The 22,925-nt window shown below is 39.6% G+C and overlaps 2 protein-coding genes, 1 long non-coding RNA gene and 1 pseudogene across 10 annotated transcripts; 2 read left to right on the top strand and 2 right to left on the bottom strand.

The window, feature by feature from the left end:
• Nucleotides 1-6,769: 6,769 nt before the first annotated feature.
• LOC121768830 (protein-tyrosine-phosphatase MKP1-like) lies at nucleotides 6,770-11,384 on the bottom strand. Of its 5 annotated transcripts, none has more exons than XR_006043425.1 (5): nucleotides 11,205-11,383; nucleotides 8,412-10,567; nucleotides 8,112-8,211; nucleotides 7,457-7,566; nucleotides 6,770-7,119 (listed from the first exon to the last, which is right to left on the bottom strand). XR_006043425.1 is itself a non-coding variant. In XM_042165397.1 (3 exons), the coding sequence occupies exons 2-3, from the start codon at nucleotides 10,544-10,546 to the stop codon at nucleotides 7,563-7,565; spliced, it is 2,139 nt and encodes a 712-aa protein (XP_042021331.1). In that variant the 5' UTR covers nucleotides 10,547-10,567; nucleotides 11,205-11,384; the 3' UTR covers nucleotides 7,229-7,562. The 5 variants fall into 5 exon arrangements, 1 of the variants encoding a protein (XP_042021331.1); XR_006043424.1 differs by lacking the exon at nucleotides 6,770-7,119 and adding an exon at nucleotides 7,229-7,395; XR_006043423.1 differs by lacking the exon at nucleotides 6,770-7,119 and adding an exon at nucleotides 7,229-7,379.
• A 2,950-nt stretch (nucleotides 11,385-14,334) lies between these two features.
• Nucleotides 14,335-16,924, top strand: LOC121767459 (E3 ubiquitin-protein ligase RGLG5-like). The gene is made up of 10 exons (XM_042163729.1): nucleotides 14,335-14,731; nucleotides 14,834-14,918; nucleotides 15,001-15,141; nucleotides 15,231-15,442; nucleotides 15,513-15,592; nucleotides 15,670-15,775; nucleotides 15,864-15,991; nucleotides 16,086-16,302; nucleotides 16,402-16,458; nucleotides 16,534-16,924. The coding sequence occupies exons 1-10, from the start codon at nucleotides 14,441-14,443 to the stop codon at nucleotides 16,615-16,617; spliced, it is 1,401 nt and encodes a 466-aa protein (XP_042019663.1). The 5' UTR covers nucleotides 14,335-14,440; the 3' UTR covers nucleotides 16,618-16,924.
• Nucleotides 16,310-18,082, bottom strand: LOC121767460. 4 transcript variants are annotated; one of them, XR_006043111.1, is made up of 6 exons: nucleotides 17,918-18,082; nucleotides 17,410-17,480; nucleotides 17,238-17,318; nucleotides 17,058-17,160; nucleotides 16,558-16,715; nucleotides 16,310-16,445 (listed from the first exon to the last, which is right to left on the bottom strand). It is a non-coding gene; the product is annotated as an uncharacterized LOC121767460 (long non-coding RNA). The 4 variants fall into 4 exon arrangements; XR_006043110.1 differs by lacking the exon at nucleotides 17,918-18,082 and adding an exon at nucleotides 17,569-17,906; XR_006043108.1 differs by lacking the exon at nucleotides 17,918-18,082 and having other exon boundaries at nucleotides 17,410-17,906.
• A 667-nt stretch (nucleotides 18,083-18,749) lies between these two features.
• Nucleotides 18,750-21,097, top strand: LOC121766653 (annotated as a pseudogene).
• Nucleotides 21,098-22,925: the final 1,828 nt, after the last annotated feature.

The raw sequence follows: 22,925 nt of genomic DNA, 5'->3' as shown, positions 1-22,925 counted from the left end.
GAAACCTCATCGGCTCTTTTCCGGGGGTTTCAAACGAAATTTTCCTTTCTCTACAATGAAGGGTAACGTGGTTCTCCGCTAACCAATCCATACCCAAGATTATGTCTACGCTACCCATCGTCATTACTTGCAAATTATAAGCCACTAAACTGAGTTCACCTATTCCAAAGTTCACACATGCACAAGATCGGGATATATCTATAGCCCCGCCTACCGGTGAGGTCACACTCATAGTGGGTTCGGTCTTAACAGTAGGTAATTCCAAAGTATCCACACAAGACGTTGATATAAAGGAATGCGACGCACCCGTATCAAACAAGACAACTATAGGCATATTTAGAAGTGTGCCCATACCTGCCAAGTTTCCTTGCTCAAAGGTTTCTTTCCCGTTTGCCGGCTGTTTCCCCTTCAAGGCGTAGGCCCTTGCTTGCGATGGTAATCCTTGGCGGCGTTGTTGCGGTGGAGGTGCAGGTAGTGCCTGGGATTGTGGACGGAAACCTAGCTGGTTCTGTCTCGTTCCCGTTCCCATGTGCTTGTTTGGGCAATTTCGGATGTAGTGGCCACTCCCACCACAGTTGAAGCACCTAGGGTCTCGACACTCCCCGGCGTGGTACTTGAAGCACCTTCCACATTGAGGGTTCCTCGGCGGAAAGTTTGCCCTCGGTTGGAAAGTATTCTGTCTCCCGCCATTGTAGGGTGGGTTCCTCATGTGTTGTGGCCTCTTACCACCATACTGAGCCTGGTCACCATCCCACCTCCTCTTCTCTTGGTGGCCCGGCTGAGCTTGTAGAGGTGTCGCGTTTGTTGTTGCCACAACTCTTGGCTTAGGGAGTGCATCTTCCACGTCCAGTGCACAAGTCAAGATCTCCGAGTAGGAGAGTTCTCCTCGACAGGCCAATGCGGCCTTTATCTCATCTCTGAGCCCGGCCCGGAACTTCACCGCCCATTTCTCATCGGTGTCCATCAACTCGGGCGCATATCGTGCCATCTGCGCGAGGGCTCGGTCATACTCGGTTACCGTCATTCGGCCTTGGCTTAGTGTGTGGAACTCTACCACCTTGGCCCGTCTGTACGTCTTTGGGACATACTTGTTGTCAATCTCCACCTTAAACTCCTCCCATGTTAGCGCTTCCAGGCGTGCAGGATTCATAGTCCTTTGCCGAGTCTCCCACCAATAATCGGCATCACCCGATAGTTGAAAGGTGGCGCAAGCAATGCGCTCCTGATCTGTGCACTCCATAACCCTGAAAATACGTTCGAGGCTGCGTATCCACTCTTCGGCTTTTGATGGATCTCCTTGTCCATCAAATTTTGGGGGATTCTGCCTTGAGAACGTAACTATGAACCTTTCTTGTTGAGGCGGGGGTGGAGGTGGTGGTGGTGGAGGTGGTGGAGGTGGTGCCTCCACGTGGGGTTCTTGTCGTGGTTGGCGTGCACGTCTTGGCGGCATTCTGATTCAATATCCAAAAAGTGTTACTACAATTCTCATCCAAAATTACCACTTTCTCAAAATTTTCTTATAAAACCTTCATGTAGTATAAGATGCAACACATAGGATATAAATCAAAATCAAAATTCTCATTAAAAGAAAGAAGGCCAACATTGTTCCCAAGAGTAGATCGTACAGAAAGCAAAACTGAAAAGACAACGAACTATTCTAATTCTAGACTACGACTCTATCATCCTCATCCATAGGCCCTTCCTCCGGGTCTTCGTCGTCGTCCTCCTCGGAGTTCCCTGGCAGAGCCTCCTCATAAACATCTTCATACCCTTGTTCACCCTCGTACATGCTCACATACTTGTCCTGATACACGACCCTCTCTTCCACCTCCTGTGGGGGCTGCTCCTCTCGAGAGTCCACCAGTGCACAATACACGGCTTTCCGAAAGCCAGCCATGTCACCCACCATGTCATCGGTAGCGGGCTCATGCCACGTGTACCTCCTCGCCGTTCTTTCGGCCCACTCCTTCCAGCTATCGGGAAGCAAATCTATTAGCTTCTCAATGCCGTCATGCTCTGTCACTCCGAACTCCTGAGCTGCCCTCCAGAGGGTGTCGAAGTGTGCCACGAACTCGATCAACGGTACGTGATCCTTCTTCCGGTACACTCTATAATCTCTGAGCACCCTCTGTGCCCTAAGTCTATCGCGATCACTCCGTCGCGGGGCTCGGAACATACGCGCCATCTATAGAAAAACAGAAACAACCGCCTCGCGTATAAAAACAGAGTACATAACCGAAGAAGAGAGAGAGAGTGTATGCACGTATCGCTGTTCTAACCCAAACCCGCTGGTGTTCAAAGGCCAAAAGCTCTTATCTATCCTAGGTCCAAGAAGCACTAGTGAAATTCTATCACGCCTAAGTTCAAACATTCAAAAGGCCAACACATACTCACATAAAAGCTCACATCAACATTCACGTCATCATATCATCACACATCCGTGGGAGGATCAAGGAGGCACAGGATCGACAGAAATCTTATGCGGATGTTCGAAGGACCGATTTACAATTCGAGGTCGGAGAAAAGGTCTTTCTGAAAGTTTCCCCTTCTAAGGGAATAACTCGTTTTGGAGTGAAGGGAAAGCTGAGACCCCGATTTATTGGTCCATACGAGATTTTGGATAGAGTCGGCGTGGTAGCATACAGATTGGCCCTACCACCAAGCTTCGGAAATGTGCACAACGTTTTCCATGTGTCACAATTGAGGAAGTATGTGTATGACCCCACACACATCGTTCACCAAGAAGAAATGATGGTCCTAAATCCCGATCTAAGCTATGAGGAGAAGCCCGAGGCCATTGTGGATCGAAGAGTGCAAGAATTGAGGAATAAGTCAGTTGTTTCGGTGAAGGTACGGTGGAGGAATCATGGAGTCGAGGAGGCAACATGGGAATCAGAAGATAAGATGAGAGAGAAGTTTCCAGAACTGTTTGAGTAATCTAACAAATTTCGGGACGAAATTTTTGTTAAGGTGGGAGGAATGTAATACCCGAAAATTTGTGGAATTTTATTCTTTTAATTAAGGATGAAATTCTTTTCTATGTTTTTGTGTTTAAAATTTGGTGTGGAAAATATTTTGTGTTTATTTGATTGTTGTGGATGTGGTATTTTCTACCTAGGCAAATTAAATGTAATTAAATAATTAATTAAGCCATGTTTTTAAAAATCCTAATTAAAATTAAATCTCTCTCTCTCTCTCTCTCTCTCGGTTTCTCACCCCCTCCCCACTAATTTCTCAACCTCCCCCACTCCCTCTTAACCGATACATCATTCCCTTTCCAATCTCTCCCCACATCGTTTTCTCTCTTTTCTCTCTTGCAATTGCTCTCAACACCGGTAAGCTCCCTCTCTCCTTCTCCCTCTCGGTTCTCATCTTTTTCATTCACTCCCTCTCATCATCGTCTTGAATTCCTCAAGGTGATACCCTCCTTCGTCGTGAATCGGAGTCGGAAAAGGAAGTAAAGCTTTTGCGTTTCGTTTGAACCATCCGGGGAAGGTAACCCCTAACCCTTGTTTAATTCGAAAACTCATGCATATAGGACGTTTTTGGTTGGGTTAGATGTTGAGTAGGATTTGTGGCTATGTGCTTGTGTTGAACATGTTTTCGGTGATAACTGACAGTGGGTTCCGACCCCTTTTTGACTGAGCAAACGACCTCCTTTTGGTACGATTTTTTTAACTGTATAAACTTTGGTGTGTCTTCTGTGTGGTGTGTAATTTTCAGCTTCATTGGATGTCGTATGAATTTATTATGATTTTTGCAAGTAAACTGCGCAGTTCTGCGTGTGGTGTGTTCTGGGTGATGTTTTCATGTGCAATGGTTGGGTTTCTGAGTGTTATGTTTTTGTGTTGAATGTGGGTGTGTTTGGCCAAGAGATGGCTCGGGAAAATCTGTGTTTGGCTCAAGGGTTTTGTGTGGGTTGGCCGAGAGATCTAGGGTCCGGCCTAGGGCAGGCTGGTGGGAAGTTTTGAAGGGACGATCCCAGGTGTTTGGGTGTGTTTTGGGACGTAGAATACGTGGTGGGAATGTCGTATAGGGTTTGAGAATCGGAAGTTGAAGGAAAGTGAGTGTACACGGAACCAGCGGCCGAGGTGCCGAACAGATGGCCGAGGTGCCGAACAGACGGCCGAGGTGCCGAGCATAAGATGCCGAGGTGCCGAGCAGGCGGCCGAGACGGTCGGTCGAGGTGCCGAGCCGGACGGCCGAGATGGTCGGCCGAGGTGCCGAACAGGCGGCCGAGACGGTCGGCCGAGGTGCCGAGCCGGACGGCCGAGATGGTCGGCCGAGGTGCCGAGCTGTGCCGAGACAGGTGCCGAGCTGAGCCGAGACAGGTGCCGAGCTATGCCGAGACAGGTGCCGAGCTGTGCCGAGATAGGTGCCGAGCTATGCCGAGACAAGTGCCGAGCTGTGCCGAGACAGGTGCCGAGCTGTGCCGAGACAGGCGGCCGAGGTGCCGAGCCAGGCGGCCGAGACGGTCGGCCGAGGTGCCGAGCCAGGCGGCCGAGACGGTCGGCCGAGGTGCCGAGCCAGGCGGCCGAGATGGTCGGCCGAGGTGCCGAGCCAGGCGGCCGAGACGGTCGGCCGAGGTGCCGAGCCAGGCGGCCGAGACACCGAGCCAGGCCGAGACGCCGATCCTTTTTCCGAGCTTTTTCCGAACCTTTTCCGAGCCAAGTGAGCCGTTGCACAGTAAGGGTATGCCAGGACTTGGAGTGCTGTGTTCGGGTGTCGTGTGCGCGTTTTGGGTACGCCGTTTGCGTGCGGGGTGTGTTTCGAACGTGTGACTTTGTGTGTTTGTTTTGTAATATGTTGTTAAGTGTATGTACGTGTAACGTGCTAGATGTTGAAGTCGTCCACGTAGGAATCATGCATTGTCGTTTAAACCTCGTTTACCCTGACTCTAATCATGATATTATTTATCTTTCAAAAGGGTGATCTTTTTCGAGGAAAGTGTGGTTGAAGGGAACTGTTTTAAAAGCTAAGCAATCGAGGTGGGCTTTTCTACCCTACTTTTATGTGGGTTATCTTTAAATACGGACTTTGTTCCGGAAATGTTTATGGAGGTGAAGTGTTTGTCTTGCCAATTGTTTTGTTTTGAAACCTATCTGAAGTGGTTTACCACATATGTTTAATCGAATTCGGGTCTGTTGGGCTGCGAACCCTCAGGCTAGTGTACACGAGACTGGGTGCCATCTGAGAGCAAGTTGGCCGGTCTAGATGACCTGGGGTGTGGCCACGCCCCTTGTCATGGTTTGGATCAGATAGTGTATGATTGAGGGAATAAGGGTGGCAATATCGGAAAATGACTGCGCAGTCGAATTTATGAAATGTATTTTTGTGTACTTGGGTTATTTTCATTACACTCAAAACCCCAATGTTACACTGTTATGGCATGACAAACTATGTTTTTGGCGTGTGTCCACTGAGTGCAATAAGTACTCAGCCCTGCATGTTGTTTTCTTAATGTGCAGGTTGAGCGGCGATGGGGAGGACGGATGTTGAGCAGTTAAAGCCAAAGGGTGTTTTTATCTTTTGGATGGTGTCGTGTCGTCATACCCGGCATCATCTGTCTTTTGGTCTTTTCCGCTGCTTGTAAACCGTCACGATGTTTTCATTTAAAACTCTGAATACTTTAACTCAAGAATGTCGTCACAGTACTTTGTTTTGAATTGAATTTCCTTTTACTAAATGTTTTCGGGTCAAATATTCTCGTTCCCCCTTTCTTCCCCGCTTCTTTACTCCTCCCCTAGTCGCGGTCCACCGTACTTCCTATCCTTAGGAAATGCGGGCGTGACAGAGAGATCCTTGAACTGAGGAAGACCAAAGAAGGCGGCAAAATATGAACAAAGCGAGAATTAATATGGGATATTCTAAGTTTTGTAATGATAACTAATAAAGATAAACTATGGTTTCTAGATTGAATATGGTTACATAAGTTTGCTATTGATCTTGAAAATGACCTTATCATGTCCTTATATGGCTGCTCCATACTATTCGTCAGTAGATGATGGAAGATTTTTTTTATGATATGCTTTGATTTTAGTGAATACATTTAATTTGGTACCATGATTTTGGTGATATAGGAGTCTTTAAATTCTTTTTATTTGTGAGATTTTTTTCAGTTAAAAAATAAAATATTGAATAAATATATAAAGTCAAATTATGTTAGCGCGTGGCTTGTTAAAGTCTATTTTAATTATTTCTTTCAAGACGATATATACACTCGAGGATCAAGTTAGATATAAGGAAAAAATGATTGGAGGAAATGAAATGGAAGGGTGGAAATATGGGATTATATTGATGTGTATATTTAACGTTAGGTCAACTCAATTTGATATTTTGTTCAAAAAAATGTTTCTATATAAGCATATTTAAGTATAACGTATATCTAGGCATTTAATGATATCGTGTGATGGAAATATTTATTTATACTAGTGTGAGTCGCATGACAACAATCGACAAAAGGATTCTAATAATGAAAATGTGTAGCCAAATTGATTTAGAACTTTTAATACAAGCCTTGACTATGTTAGCTGAATGAAAGCTTCCTACAAAAAAATCATAAGAAAAGGCGTGCAAGAAAAAACAATGCATTAACTATTATGAAAATGGATAATTTCCTTAGCTTAATGATAAGTGTAAGATTTGGCTAGAAGGAGATATCGTAACAAAAAGATCACAAATTTGAATCTTAATTGTACAATTTTTGATCGTGCCCATGCACTTTATTTGCTTTAATGTTTTTATATAACTATTAAGATTCCTCTAGGCATTTTGAATATTCCCTCAATTGGGGCAAGTGCATCACCTTTCACAATAATGAAATAATTGTAACAATTGCGTCACTGCATACTACATACTCCATATTATAAGTGGTCAACAAAATCATTTAATTTTACTCTCTTCTAATAAAGAGGAACATAGTCTACATACCATTACAAATTTCAAGAATTGGACATGGAACAATGTGAATTTGTGCAGTTTTCACTAGCATGATTTCTGATCCAAATAGGGCAAAAAATCTAGATAATATTTGCAGCAAGAGACCTCTAAATCATGGATTTGCAGAAGTATTTCAAGAGCATCATATTTCAAGAACAGCAGAAGCATGGATTAGTAGACCTTGAAATCAAGAACCATTCGAAGAATAAATAAAATACTTGAATGCAGACAACACTAATATAGTAAAATCATAGCTCAAAATCCTTGTATGGCGAGAGAGACGGCGACATAATTAGACGAAGATGATTATAGAAAGGGTGGTATAGCACTTATTACATGAAGACTTGTAGTATAAAATCCTTCGTATAGACATACACAATTATTCCCTGTTTTTAGAATTAAAAATGAATTGTCATTACATCTCCTGCTTTGGGATGCCACTGCAACTCATTAGAGCTGTCAACATTAGAGCTGTGATCAAAGGTTGGAAAGAGAAAAAAATAAAGATGCTGCCTACCTGTACGGTGGTTCTCATCGTTGCTCGATCCCACTATCTAGATACTTGTCTAACAAGAAGCACGCCAGATGCTTGAGGAGCTACAATGGTTCTTCACCTTCCTTGACTATCTGGGAAGACATGAAAAAGGCAAATTCAAGAACTTAGCCACTGCACAATAGATTGTCATCAATATTACTAATCTAACATCTATGTGTCCATCCGACTTGAATTGCTGGTCATTTATGTTAGAGATTCATATAATGCATATGTATGGTTAACACTTAACACTATACATGCATTAAAACAAACTCTCTTACTTAGACAAAACAAATATTTCACATTTATTATTCATTAGACATACATCTCTCACACATATATACACACATCTACAAAATTTCGACATATTAAGAAAGGGGCATCCTCAATATTAAGCACTCAGGAAGCTTTAAGTAGTAGATACCCATATAGAAAATTCTAGATTTGGTTTGCATATACTGATAATTGTGATTAGTAGAGCACCAGTTTCTTAGGTTAAAATAGATGATAAAAAACACAGGTACGATCTACGACTTAGATTGCTCACAATACATTCCCCACCCAGCGTGTACATATAAGTTTTTCAGCCTAACATGGTCAATGCATGTGTAATAAGTTTAGATGAGGATTACGTTACCTTAACTAGAGCACCTATGCCGAAAGCCTCCTCAAGAGAAAATTATGACTTTTGTACTGAGTCATCTAACTATGACTTCCCTTCAATGTCCCATTACACCCTATCCACACATAAAAGGAATACGGAAATTTGAGTAGAAAGCTTTGTAGGAGAAAAAGTATACTACAAACTGATCTAGAACTAAAGATGCCTAAAGCATGTCCAATTTATGCATAGAAGATGACTTAAATGATACTCCTAGATTAGTAGTTAATGTTTTTTTATCTGTCAAATCATCCGCTGTAACATGAAATGTCATACTTCTTTTCAACTGGAGATGTGGTTGGACAGTCAACATCAGCAACATGGCCGTTTGCATCTCGAATAGGTTCTTCCTTTGTACTTTCCAGAGAAACGCCAGGATGGGAGTTTTCGCAGTCAACATCCTTGAAGGCATCATCTTCCAAGAATCTTGGCAAATTTTCTGAAACATGAGACTCCTCATCGATGGAGGCCAAGATCATCCGAGAAGGAAGACTGCTACCTCTACGCTCTGCAAGGGAGGGCAAACTCTGTCCAGAGGATGAACATAAACCAGCGGCTCTTGAAACATGACAAGGGAAGGTTGCTTCTCCTGATAGAGGAGAAGTTGCGATGTCACGTAAACATGTACTTTCAGCTACACAACGAAGACATTCCTCTGTAGGACCTCTTTTACTATGATCACTATCACTTGATCCAAGTGTGTGAGGCGATGGTTGAGCAGATACAAATGATGAGTCAGACAAATTAGAGGACGATGGAGAGAAGCTAAATGAACTTGAATAATCAGATGTTGAAGGTGAGATTGACGGCGACGTTGAGTTCGATTTCGGTTTACTAACAAAGAATGAAGAAAAAGAATCCACCAGATTGAACGGTGGAGATTCCACTAGAGAAGTATCAGAACCTAGGCTACTGGATACACAAGAAGCGAATGAATCCTGGGAATCATTCTTCATACTCGAAGAGCTCGATATATCAGCAGACGAGACAGTGTCTTTCACTGAACACATATCTACCGGTTCAACTTTATCACATCCCTGCAAGACAACAGAATCTGTTGCAAATTCCTTCATAGTGCCATCTGTAAACTTACTTCTTAATCTGTTCCAACCATTCTCTCGGGAAGGAATACATGTCTCGGATCCTGTTTCAGATGATGGACAAGGCGGTATGACCCCACCAGAAAGTGCCATGTGGAAGATATCAAAATCCAAATCATACTCATCAAGTTTCCTTTGATTCAGACATGGAACAGTAGTAGACATGTCAACCCCTGCAGAGAGCCCCTTTATCTCCACAGGTTTCACATGACAGCCTTCAGCCAGACCTTTCCTATGGCTAAAAGCATCCCAAAATTCAACTGTCTCTTCACCTTCGTTGATGAACATAACTGGACCTTTAACCCTCTCGTAACGAATAATTTGGGAAGCAGCTGCCCTTGCATTGTCAGACATCACTGAGGAGCAGTGCTTCCCTATCCAGATATATAAAGCAGAAGGAATGTGAATTATGAATGCTCCACGGGAATCGAGCCTGTTGGCTTCTGCTTCACATAACATTTTCGGTACAAGATGAAGGGGGTCATAAGGTGAGTGAGGTGCCATACGATACATTCTAAGAACAGAAGTTGGGCTGGCAGGCAAAGCATGCACACGCTTCTGGCATTGTAAAAGTTGGCAAGCGAATCCCACGTTCGGATTAGTCACTCCTCTAGCTGTTTTGACATGTTGGAAAGCATCATCAAAACTCTGCCCTTCTTTCCACATAAGATATGCAATGACCAATGAGGTTGATCGAGATACCCCATGACAACAGTGTACAAGGACACGCCCACCTTGTTCACGATTATCTTCGAAGTAATCGAACACATCATAGAGAATACTAGTGATATCCTCAGACGGACTGTCCTGTAGCCAAAGGGTCTTATAAACGAGCTCATTCCTGAAATATTCCGGGCAAACAAACCCCACACAGTTCAGCACATGGGTAATCCCTCTCTGGCGGAGGATCTCACGGTTCTTGGCAATCACGTCACTTCCCAAATATATATGATCCAAAATCCTTGAGCACTCCTTGTCAAAAAACGCAAGCTTGTCCTTCCTGCACTTAAACTCTCTTGGAGGTAGATCAGAACTCGAGGTTCCGCGCGGTGTTTTTGATCCAGGCCTTGCACCGGGAGTCGGAGGATCAGGCCATACACCTAAATCATCTGACCCAGCTCTTGGCCATTCTTCAATACTTGGTCGGGCAATAGAAAGAGGCTGAAGAGGCGACAAACACGCCCTCGCCTTGCTATTCCATTGTGAATTAGAATTAGATTTCCTCGGTGGACGCTCAGTCCATGAGACCGACCTCGAGAACGTCTTCCAACCAACACTGGATCCCTGATCTTTCTCTTCTTCCCTTAACATCTCAAAACATAAACTGCCAATCTGTAAAACCAAGAAAACCTATTGAGAATTTCTTTCGATAACCCTATCATAAACCACACCGAAATCAAGCCTAGAAAATTAGTAGTACTACATAAAAACAAGAGCCCAACACATCTCAGTCACATTTATACCAAAAAAAAACCTAAACTGAACTTCCCAATTCCCACAAGTAAACATCAAATTAAGGCAATGAACCAAAATCAAGCCTAAAAAATTAGTACTATATATAAACAAGAGCCCAACACATCTCAGTCACATTTCCACAAAAAAAACCCTAAACTGAACTTCCCAATTCCCACAAGTACACATCAAATTAGGGCAATGAACCCCAAAAGACGAAGCTTTTCACAAATTCCCCAATTCAATTAAACCCCACAACAACAATTTTTCACAGAAAAAAAACATCCCAAAGTCAATAATTAATACTCCAATCTCAAATAATTCAACCAATTTTTATAACCCAAATCCCTCACTAAAAAAAACCCACTACATAGCTTTCAGGAGACCAAAAAAAAACTGCCCAAAATCAAAGGAGAAAATTGGATTCGACAAAGACCAATCTAAGCTAAAATACTATAGAATAGCTAGAAATCGCATCAATAACTGAAAGAGAAATAGATTTAAAAAGAAAACTTACATGAACTAGTGAATTGGTCGTTGGGCATGAACAGCATAGATTTGATTACTGCGAAGTGAGGAAAGGAGATTCTTTTTTCCTATTGTTATTATTAAATAATTAAAGAGAGGATACAAAATTATAGAAGATCCGTTCAACAAAGGTTGCTGTTTTTCAATACAGAGAAAGCGATGGGGAAGAGAGAGAGTGAGTAAGCCAAAGATTACAGGTTGGCAAATTACTACAGTTTTATTGTTTTATTATTATTAATTTAAATTAATTGCATGAATAAACTATTTTCACATAATATAATTACAAATTATTTTAATTATATAAAATAATAACTCATTATATAATACTCCATTGAAATTGATATAACGAATTTTTAATTATATAAAAATTAAAAAATGTAAATAAGATTGAAATAACTGATTATATAACATTGAAGTTGATATAACGCCGAATATTTATTATAAATACAGGATGAAAAAATACACACAAAATGTTAATTTAAAGAAACAAAAATACACAAAATATATATTCAATTAATTAAATACTGTTAAATCTTGCTCACATATGCTATATCTAGGCCTGCTTAACCTGTTCTTCGGTTCTCGGGTACTCGGAATCGGAACCGGAATCGATCGAGTAATTGAGGAACCGGGAACCGGAAAATCGGTTCTGGTTCCGGTACCGGTTCTTATCCGGAACTGAATAATATATCAATTTTAAATTTTAGATTTTATAAAATTATTAATATACTAAACTAAGGATATTTCATTTGTTTTATAATTCTTAAATATTTTTGATATCCTATCAGCAAAAGAGATTACTACCTTTGCAAAATGACTATTTTTTTAATTTTTGTGTGATCTATCTTCAATCTTTCGCACCAAATTATTAGATCTAAGTTATTTGTTGATTTGCTCCTATTCAAAATATATTCATTTCTATTTTAATGTATTCAAATTAAATGATTTAATTTTTTCAAAGATAACTCATAATTAATTAAGATTTTTTTATTAACAAAAAATCAAGTTTAAAGTGAATTATTGAAGGTAGTATATCAATTTTTTATTAAAATCAAAATATAGTAATTAAGATTTTGGTCTTTTGAATATTATTGCTTTATTAGAATATTGGTCGTATACTTGTATTTTGTTGTGTGTAGATTGTAATTTTTTGGTGTTAGAATATTTGACGGTGAATATTGTTATCTTGTTGATTTATACTATGCTTGTGTTTATTTGAATTTTTAGGTATTAATTGCTATATTTTTAGATGTTGAATTACTAAAATAAAATAAAATTTAAAACTATAAATCGGTTCCGGTTCAGAACCGGGACAGATCGGTTCTTACCCGATCGGTTCCGAACCGGAACCGGCCGGATCCGAGATTCATGAAAATTTGTAATCGGGTATCTGGTCAACCGGACCGGGTAGAACCCGAACCGGCCGATTAAACAGGCCTGGCTATATCATATAGTGTACATGTTTTGTGTGTTTCAACTAGGGGTGTGCATTCGGGTTTCGGTTCGGTTTTTTGTCCAAACCGAACCAAAACCGAAAAACCGAATTTAGTTCAAAATCCAAACCGAACCGAACCCGAAAAACCGAAAAACCGAAACCGAAAAACCAAAAACCGAACTTAAAAAACCGAAAAACCCGAACAAAACCGAAAAAATCGAAAAACCCGAAAAAATAAATATAATATTAATATATATATGTGTGTGTAATTTATTTTATTTTATATATACTAATAGAATATTTATATATAATATAAAATTAATAATACATATAATATATATAATATAGTAGAATTTATTAAAATAATATACTATATATTATATATAATATAATATATTAAATTAATAGAATATATATAATTCGGTTATTCGGTTTTTTTCTTCGCCCGAACCGAACCGAACCGAAAAACCGAAATTTTTCTATTTTCAAAACCAAACCGAACCGAAAAACCGAAATAACCGAACCGAATTTCAAAATTTCGGTTTGGTTTGGTTCGGATATTCGGTTTCCGGTTTTTTTGCTCACCCCTAGTTTCAACTTTCACCTGTCATTTCAGTTCCTAAACCATTTGTGGGCTTATACAAGCCCAGACAAGAAGCCCAAATTATACAAATATCAAAATGTATTATTATCATTCAAGGACGAATCTAATTAAAAAAAAATTAAACGAGGTGATAAAAATATGGATGAGACACTATTATAAGAGTTAAACAATATTCAGTAGTAGTATTATAAATATAGCCCAAATTCAAACGAGATTACCCAAAGAAACAAAATGGGAGGTATGATTAATTAGGAATACTTTCATCAATAGACATAACCTTTTTTTCTTATCTAAAGGAAGATTATATCTAAGTAGGACCCAAAAATCCCTACAAACAAACAAGTCATTCAAATTTGTAACTACCACATTATAACATATAATTTCTTGGATTCCCTCTGATTAGATAAAGATGGACAACACATTTCCTCCTCACAATGTGATATATAAAAATATAGAAATTGATAAAATAAAATTTAACTGCAGATAGCTAGTTGACCTAAATGGGCTGTCGTGGTGCCCTCTCAACGATTACGTACAAGATGCTCATTTCTTGCATCAAAATCAAACGACTTTTTAATTAATCACTACACTTTTATAATTTTTGACTGACCATATTTATTTCATGGTATAATGGTGAGAAACTACTTGTCGCAGTTTTCCAACCGCCAAAGTTTCTTGGAAATTGCATGTGAATAGAAAACAATCACTTTTCTAGAAATTAATTTGAGAGTTAATTGAACTTTAGGAAAAAAAGTCATGTATATTAAGTTTATTTCCGTTGACCAAACTGCACCAAGTCTTCGCATGTTCAAGATTTGCTTCTTACTAAAAATTATTATCACTTTGTTAATACTTGGAGATTAGGTTTTAATAATATAATAGCTCAAGGATAATAAATTTTATTACCTTAATTATTATGAGAATATAAAACCATTTTTGTGATCTCGAGTTCCAAGTTAGTAATTTAAACAAAGTGAAACATATTTTAGATCTGAATTAGGCGATTCCCAAACAACCATAAAACTACTTAAATGTAAACGAATAGGATAAGTCACGAATTGTTCCAACAAAAAAGTCATATATATAGCACTATTATATTGCATAGAAAAGCAAGTATGCAACTCTACAAAAGCACTAAATCCCTGCAAAAGAAGTTGAGTGTCACATAAATAAAAAAAACAGTTTTATGTGGTTCTTGCTGATTTTGTTTTTTGGGATAGTTTATTTGATGGGAAACAAGAATTCAAGTGCAAGAAGATTCTTCACTTCTTCATCTTCATTTGATCATGATCAATATGCCTTCCGCCAGCCGCCTTCTTACACCGCCACGCCGCGCCACCCGTGCTGCACCCCACGCCATCACCACGCCCCCGCGGCTTACAGCTACGCGCCACCTCCCCCGACTCCTTCCCCGCCCCGCCGTCGCCTTGACCGGAAATTCTCGAGAATCGCCGATAACTACCAAACTCTCGATCAGGTTAGCATGAAGTCAACCCAAGTCAATTTTTTTTTAAGAAAAAATAATTTTGAATTTATTTTTCACATTTTGTAATAATCTTTCGTATCGTCTTCGTCTTAGGTTACGGAAGCTCTTTCTAGGTCGGGATTGGAGTCATCAAATCTGATAGTTGGCATTGATTTTACTAAGAGCAATGAGTGGACAGGTTGAATTTCTCATCTATATTTTAATTTTGTTTGATTTAGTTATTTTTTTAGTTTTTAGTAATTATTTGAAGATAATTGTAGGGGCAAGATCATTCAATAGGAAAAGCTTACACACAATTGGGAGTGGACCAAATCCCTATGAGCAAGCCATCTCAATCATTGGAAAAACTTTGTCTGCTTTTGATGATGATAATTTGATTCCATGTTTCGGATTTGGAGATGGTACTTTTTTTTCCTTTTTTTTCATTGACTAAACTATTTATAACATGGTTGAAAGAGAAGCGTGTTACTAGCTGAGTTCATTTTTATAGCATCGACACACGATCAAGACGTCTTTAGCTTTTACGGGGACGGAAGGTTTTGTGAGGGGTTCGAGGAGGTCCTGACGCGATACAGAGAATTAGTCCCCCAGCTTCGCCTTTCTGGGCCGACGTCGTTCGCCCCGGTTATCGAGATGGCTATGAGCATCGTCGACGAGAGCCGTGGCCAATACCATGTTCTCCTCATTATAGCAGATGGACAAGTAAATTCTCTCCCTCTCTCATCCATCAATCAAAACTTTGATCTTCATCTAAAAATGGGAGATGATTCAGGTAACAAGAAGTGTTGACACTCCATATGGACAACTCAGCCATCAAGAGAGACAAACAGTAGATGCCATTGTTAGAGCAAGGTAAGGACAATCCCTCTTGCAAATTAAACACATTTCATTTCTTCAAATCCTAACAATCTTGGGACAAGCAATGCCAGCTACTATCCGCTGTCCATCGTTGTCGTTGGTGTCGGCGATGGCCCCTGGGACATGATGAAGGAGTTCGACGACAACCTCCCCCAGAGAGCATTTGACAACTTTCAAGTAAGCCACCCATCCATGGATCACAAATTAATAAGTATACTATATTTTACTCTTTTTTCCCAATTATTCACAATATTGGGTGTTTCAGTTTGTCAACTTCACAGGCATAATGTCAAGAAATGTGGAGCAATCAAGAAAAGAGGCAGAGTTTGCACTGTCTGCTCTTATGGAGATTCCAACACAGTACCAAGCTACACTAGAGCTCAACATTTTAAAGTAAACAAATTTTTTGATCCTGCATGATCATCCTGATACGTTTTACCTTCAGACAAATGTGTACTAATTAGTGGCTTTGTCTGTTTTCGAACAGCCGGCAAACAGGTCAAGATCCGAGCAGAATTGCTCTGCGGCCGCCTTCCTCAGCGAGGGGTGGCAGCAACTCCAGCAGCAACCGATACAGTCCTTACAGCAGCTCGAGTAGCAGTTTCCACATAAATGGTTCATACTATCCCGATCCACACGAAACAACAGCTCCTGCTCCCGCTCACAGCACAGCCTCATCTTCCACCTCTCTTTATGACAGCAAGGTAAGAAGAATCCTCCTAAACATGGTGTCTTGTGATTCTGACAATCCATATCTGTTTTAAGCTTGTGTTTATGAGCTGGGATTGTGTTTTCTTGAATAGATCTGTCCCATATGCCTCAGCAACGTGAAAGACATGGCTTTTGGCTGTGGACACCAGGTAATAAAAGCAGCCATTTCAGTTCAAGAAAGTAGTAAAATCACTGAACTGTGTGTGGATTTGGTGCCAAAACAGACCTGTTGTGAGTGTGGAGTGTACCTCGAAGACTGTCCGATTTGCAGGAGCATCATCACAACCAGAATAAAGCTGTATCCTTAGCCATCAACTGCTGCTAGTCTTGAAGATTATGTCGCCTGAATGAAACCATTGCAGGGGTCGACTAATGCTTAAGATCGACTCACATACGCAGAGCACCCCTGTAAATAGTTTGAAGAAGCAGAAGACAGTATTCTAACTGGTTCTGATCAATAATGGAGATGTAGAACACTCTACATCAAGATTTAAAAGCTTCATTTTTTACTTTTTTGATTTTTTACTTTCTGTGATTTGATGGATTTGTGATGTGCATAGAAATATGTCTAGAATTTTTGACTGAAGTAGATTGTTTTCTGAGTTATTACTGAAATCTCATTCCTCCATTCGCCACCTCACTCAGTGGAGTGATCTTCATGAGCAATAACGCAGAACACCAACAGGGATAAATCTACAAATGTATACAACATCACAGTGCAATAAGGCATTTTCCGTGATAGAATCACCTGAGCTTCGCTAGCTAGTCAGACAAGAAGACACTTGCCGGTTTCTCAAATAGCCCTTCTCAAACATATGTGTGGGGATTTGGCAATGAGCAGTCTCGCTTCCCTGGAAACGTGTAGAGGTATGATAAGGCAAAAAGTTCAGATGCAGGAAACAACAAGGATATCAAAATTCATCCATACATCAACGTTGTTGGCGCTGCCAAGATCATTAAATATCCCAGAGCAGATAGCATCAGCAACCATTTCAATTCCTTCATCCCTCTGCTAAATCACAATATATCATTAAACTCAAAAGAATATGAACTTCTCTAATTCTCTAAGTCCAAGAAAGAGAGCTTACAATCAGGCCTACCTAGACTCAAGAGTCAAGAACACCCATAGCAGCAAGTTTAAGTGCAGCTTCAGCTGGGAACTAAACCATGCCTATGAAATGGCACAATCATACAAAACAAGACAAAATATCAGTACTAGTAGATATTTTTGACACAATGAGTCGATACTTAACACCTACTAATTAGCAAATATATGAATCAAGAATTGAATTTCTAAGATACTCAGCCTTCAGTTGCTCCGAGAATCACAGCATCCTGTAGCGTATTCATCAACTACTAATTAATCTCAGTAGCTAATTCTGAGTCAAACCAGATCTTTCTTCTTTTCATAACAAGCAACACCCATCATTTATCACAATGAGACGTCTTTCTTCTATTCGTAACTAAATCGACACATGGGAAAAAAAAATTAAGCTAAACCCTAAGCCGCCATACATTGAATAAAAATTCAACTCAATATGTGCACTACACTTCATTTTCATTTTCAAACAAATTTATGAATTGTTCGAATTATACTAAAACACGTACAGATTTCCAGTAAATTCTTAATCTTACAAAGAAATACTCCCTCCGTCCGAAGGAAGATGACCCTTCCTCGAGCGGCACGGGTTCTTAGGGCATCCTTAACCCTGGCCAGGAATCAAGCCCTAAGTCCCTTCCACATCACCATTTCCTTAAATTTGAATATCAGGTCACAACTGCTATAACCCTGCAAGCCCCAACCCGGGGCCACAGCTAATCAATTGCAATATTCACAACTTCAACTTATTTTACTCGTAAATGCAATACGTTGAACAATTCAAACCAAAATTGCACTATTCACAACTTCAACTTATTTTACCAATAGTTGAACAATTCAAACCAGGAAAATACATTGTTCAGTCGAAAAAACAAAATTATAAATCCTAAAAAAAAATTATTAAGCCCTAGAGAATAAAAATTACAAGGCCTAGAAAAAATATTGAAATAATTTAAAGGATAGAAATGGAGAAATTGGTGGAAGAATGTTGAAGAAATGGGTAAAAATAGGCAAAAAAATGTCCGTCCCGAACCAATTAACCCTAGGCCGGGCCGGACCCCGGGAGCGTCCTCTGGCCCTAACCCTAGATTCCACTTGTTTCACCCATAAATATCGTGAGTTTCCTCACCCAAATTTGGCATTGCAGCACCAGCTTTAATCAACAGATTCCAAAGCTAAAGTTAACTTACAACAAAAAAAGAAAAAGGGCCCCCCAAAAAAACAATTCTTACCAAAGTGAAGCCTCAACTAAGTATAGTGTCTTAAGCCATAATGTAAAAATGGCAGTACAAAATTTGATATTGTTTCTTCAAGATTACACAAGATGGAATCTTGCAAAAAGGGCTGCTGCTTGTTCTCTTCAAATGAGGATCTTTGCTTCTCTCCACCACAACAAGCATCATTTTTGATTGATTGATAAATTCATGCATCATGCTTCTTCACCTACAAGAAATGTTGATGATTTTCTAATAAGGGAGATCGTGCTCACGCACGACCCTGATGATCAGCAGCAGCTCGATCCCGACCTGCTGCTGACTCTAGTAGAGGCCATTTTCAGCTGCATGACAGAGAATCCAATCGTAGGTTGCCTTCTGCATTGTAGTTTTCTTGATTTTGTCCCAACTTCACCTGCTGCATTACACATGTTCTTTTGTTTTTTTGTTGTAGGATTTTGATCAAGACACGTTCTTCGACTATGATCTATCTGCATCAGAGGAGCCGGTTTGTCGCACCATATCTGTAGAAGCTTACTGGTTTGCTTTTCACAGATTGCGGACTTGAGAAACTTTAGCCTTGAGCAAGTGCATGTTCTTTCCATTCCATGTTTCTGTTTTCTGTTGTTTTTCATGTCGTTTCAGTTTAAGAGACATGTAAACTCTCTCCATCTCTCTCTGCAGGTGTTCAGACAGAGCTGTTGTAGCAGCATGGGGGCTTTACAGTTTAGGCAACAAGTTGAGCTGTTTGTGCAATGATCTTGGAGAATGTATTGATACATGCCAGCAGCAAATAGGTTGCTTATTTGTGTTGAAACTATGTTTCATCTTTGCTTAGTTTGGGAAATCTAAGGCTGTTTTCTTGCAGAAAGAAGGCTGTATGAGAAGCTGCTTCATGTGTTTAAGGAGAAGGGAGACAATCAGAAGGCGCTGCACGCCTTCTTCTCTTGGCAGGATGAGTTTCCTTTCAAGGATTATTCTTCAAAAAAGGTGAGTTTTTTTACCAAATCTTTTAAGAATTCGGATAAATTAGTAATTACTATTTGAATTAAAACAGATTGGCATTCTTGAATTGAAGAGTAAGATAGTTCTGCTCTTGATCACAAAGCCTGATCTGCTCCCTTTAGACAAAGCATATTTTCTAGTACAGCAAACAACTGGTGCAGAGGATTGTGTGGTGCTGTGGACCCCAGTTCTGTCTACAAACGGGTGAAGCTCAGCTGCTAAGACGAGCTTCGAGTTCTTCTCAAGTCGCGTGCCATGGCTCTGTGTCCGAAGGCCGTGGTCGCTGCATCCAGCTGTTGTGAGCTTCTTCAAGCAGGAGTGGGGACTCGGAGATGATCCGGTTTTGGTCGTGTTGAACGAAGATGGTCTGGTTTCCAACACAAACGCGATGGATATGGTGTGGATATGGGGGCCTAGAGCTTTTCCCTTCACAAGTGAGAGGGAAAAAGTGCTGTGGGAGCAAGCAAATAGGACAGTAGGCCTCTTGGTTGATGGGATCAGCCCCTTATTGTCTCAATGGGTAAGAGACTGTCTGAATTAGTGAAGTTCTCACTTTAAGCAATGTGCATTTGCCTTAACACTTTATGTTGTGAACTTTCAGATTGAGCAAGGCAGGAACCTCTGCATTTATGGTAGTGACAACATTGATTGGATCAGAAACTTCAGCAAAAAGATCAAGAAAATACAAGCTTTAGGGTTCGATCTTGAAGCAGTATATGTCAGGTGCAAGAATCCTGGTGAAAATGTAAGGAGCATCATACACACCATTGATCAAGAAGATTTGAGCAGTTCCATCACTCTCAGCAGTGTAGATTTCTTCTGGTTTAGGCTCGAGACCTTAAAAAGATCGATAGGGCAGCAGGGCCGGGCTGGCAGATGTGATGAGATTGCAGCCCGGGTGGGGGAGCTGCTGGATTCGGGGAGCAAAGATGGATGGGGGGTGATTGGGAAGGGGTGGTCAAAAGACGTGGTGATGCTCGAGCAAGGAGTGCTAGAGCAAGGCCTCGAGGCCTTGCAGATGTGGCGTGGAAATGAGACGGTGACAGGCTTGGCGGGCGCCCTCGAGGGTCCGGGTGACGGTAGGGGGTGCAAGCATGACGAAGTGGTAGAATATGAAGAAGGATTGGCTGAGAAAACAAAGATTTGTGGGTCATGCAGAGTTCCTATGGAGAAGTTTGTTGTCTACAAATGTGAGGCATAGAGAATGTTTGTGTGTATTACTGTTTGTTTTGAGACAGATAACACTTACAATTTGTTGTTGTTAGTGTTTTTTTTGACCCTTTTCAGAGAGTGGTGTGAGATCATCTAATTTTGGTGCAACCTTGCTTTTAGTGGGCCATAAATAATTTCCCATAATCATCCTTTGGGCCGATCAGATGGGCTTAAATCCAACCCAACTTTACATACACAATTTTTGCTCCGATGTTAAATTTAGACGAATTTTACAAATTAATGTAATAATTTAAATGACTTTTCAATTCCAAAATACACATTACGTTCACAATACCAAGAAATTGATGTCGCATAATTGTTTTGACATTGACATAGAATATAACATGTATTTTGTGTCTATTTTGCTACAAAATGATCAAGATCATATGATGTCATATATACTGAGAATATCTATATTTATAAAATACATTGAAAATCAAAATCAAGTCGTTATTTTCGTAGGTGGTCTTGCTGTGGGTTGCGACTCACACTTTGGGAAACAATAACTTGAGCTTTAAGAACCTAAGAAAACCGAGAGCTAAAATTCACATGCTTATAATTTCTTAATTAAGAGTACTATTTATTTAAGTTTTGAGTCGATTATCATACTAGGCTTTGTATTTAGCAAATTTTAAATTAACAACCAAATAAAGTAAGAAATTATGCTAGTACTTCACATTTTAGTAGTAAAAATTAGTAAAAAAACCTGTTGTATGATTAACATATTATGCGTACTATAGGGCTTTCACAAGTCACCCAAAAACAAATTACATTCTTCAAGGTTTCCATTTGAGATATTTGCAGAAAATATTTGATTATTTTATTATCAAAACGACATAAATTAAGGAACTTGTGTCTGAGAGTAGCTTAGTTATGTTGATAAGGTTAATTTCGGTGTGGTTTGGATCCGATATTTGGCTTTTGGGTATTTAGTAGCACAATTTTGGATTTATAAGATATCAAATAAGAGCATTATATAAATAGCATAAACTTGAATAATAAAAGTATAAAATAGTTCGGTTCCTATATAAATCCTTGAATTTTGAAGAATTACTCAGCAAAAAATTTGGAATTATATAAGTATAATCCATACCAATTCTTTTATAAGTACTTTTATTATATGCAAATGGATAATAAAAATTGCGGTCGAATTGGACTCGAATCCAAAACTTTTGGTGCCACTAGGCTATCTCACACTCACGGTTAATTATTAAATTATAATCCTCCGTCCCATAAAAATATGCGCACTTTATATTTCAGTATATGAGCATTTTCATTTATGGAAAGTTGTCCCCTACTCGTTACATGTATACATCAATTTATTTACAATTTATATCACTATGACCCACCATTGCAACTCCTTAAACGGAGTATAATAATATGGGTCCTAACATTATCCTTCTCCTCTTCACATTAGAATCTAATTTATTTAAATTCAATTCCAAATCCTTATTTATGGGTTAATTTTAATAAATGTTTTTTTCTTCTAATTTTGATGCATATTAATTTGATATACTCCTAATTTTAAAGGAATGCAATGGGCCGTACATTGCACGGGGTGAGATAAATGGAGTGCTAGCTAACTTGTTAGATTGCTAGAATTATAAACGAAAATTTACATTATTAAAATATTTACTAAGGAGATTAGTGCGTAGAATACATTATGATTATGGTATTGTTACTACAAAAAGCGTGGAACCTTTACAACAATAATACAGACTAAGAGCAGGAGTGGCTTAAACAGGAAATAGTTCAACAGCTTGAAGTGCACTTTAAATAGTAAGAATCTTAGGGGAACATTAAAATAACCTAAAGTGTCAAGCAAAGTAGCACAGATTGAGATATAGACAAACCTAAAGATTATTCCTATCAAAATCAACCTCTTTGTCTAATTCAAGATTGAAAATGTTACTTAGTACAGACAGCACAATCTCAGTAGCGAACAAGAATTGTACAAAAAATGTCTCGAGATATTTCACTTGCAGACTATTTAGATGTACAAAATATATCGACAAAAATAATAATTTGTGAACGTATTTTTGTTTATTGATCGTACGTACCAATAAATCAAGAATTTAAACAACAA

The sequence above is a fragment of the Salvia splendens genome, chromosome 15, assembly GCF_004379255.2.
Source record: "Salvia splendens isolate huo1 chromosome 15, SspV2, whole genome shotgun sequence".
Classification (NCBI taxonomy): domain Eukaryota; kingdom Viridiplantae; phylum Streptophyta; class Magnoliopsida; order Lamiales; family Lamiaceae; genus Salvia; species Salvia splendens.
This window is presented reverse-complemented; position numbering and strand designations above follow the sequence as displayed.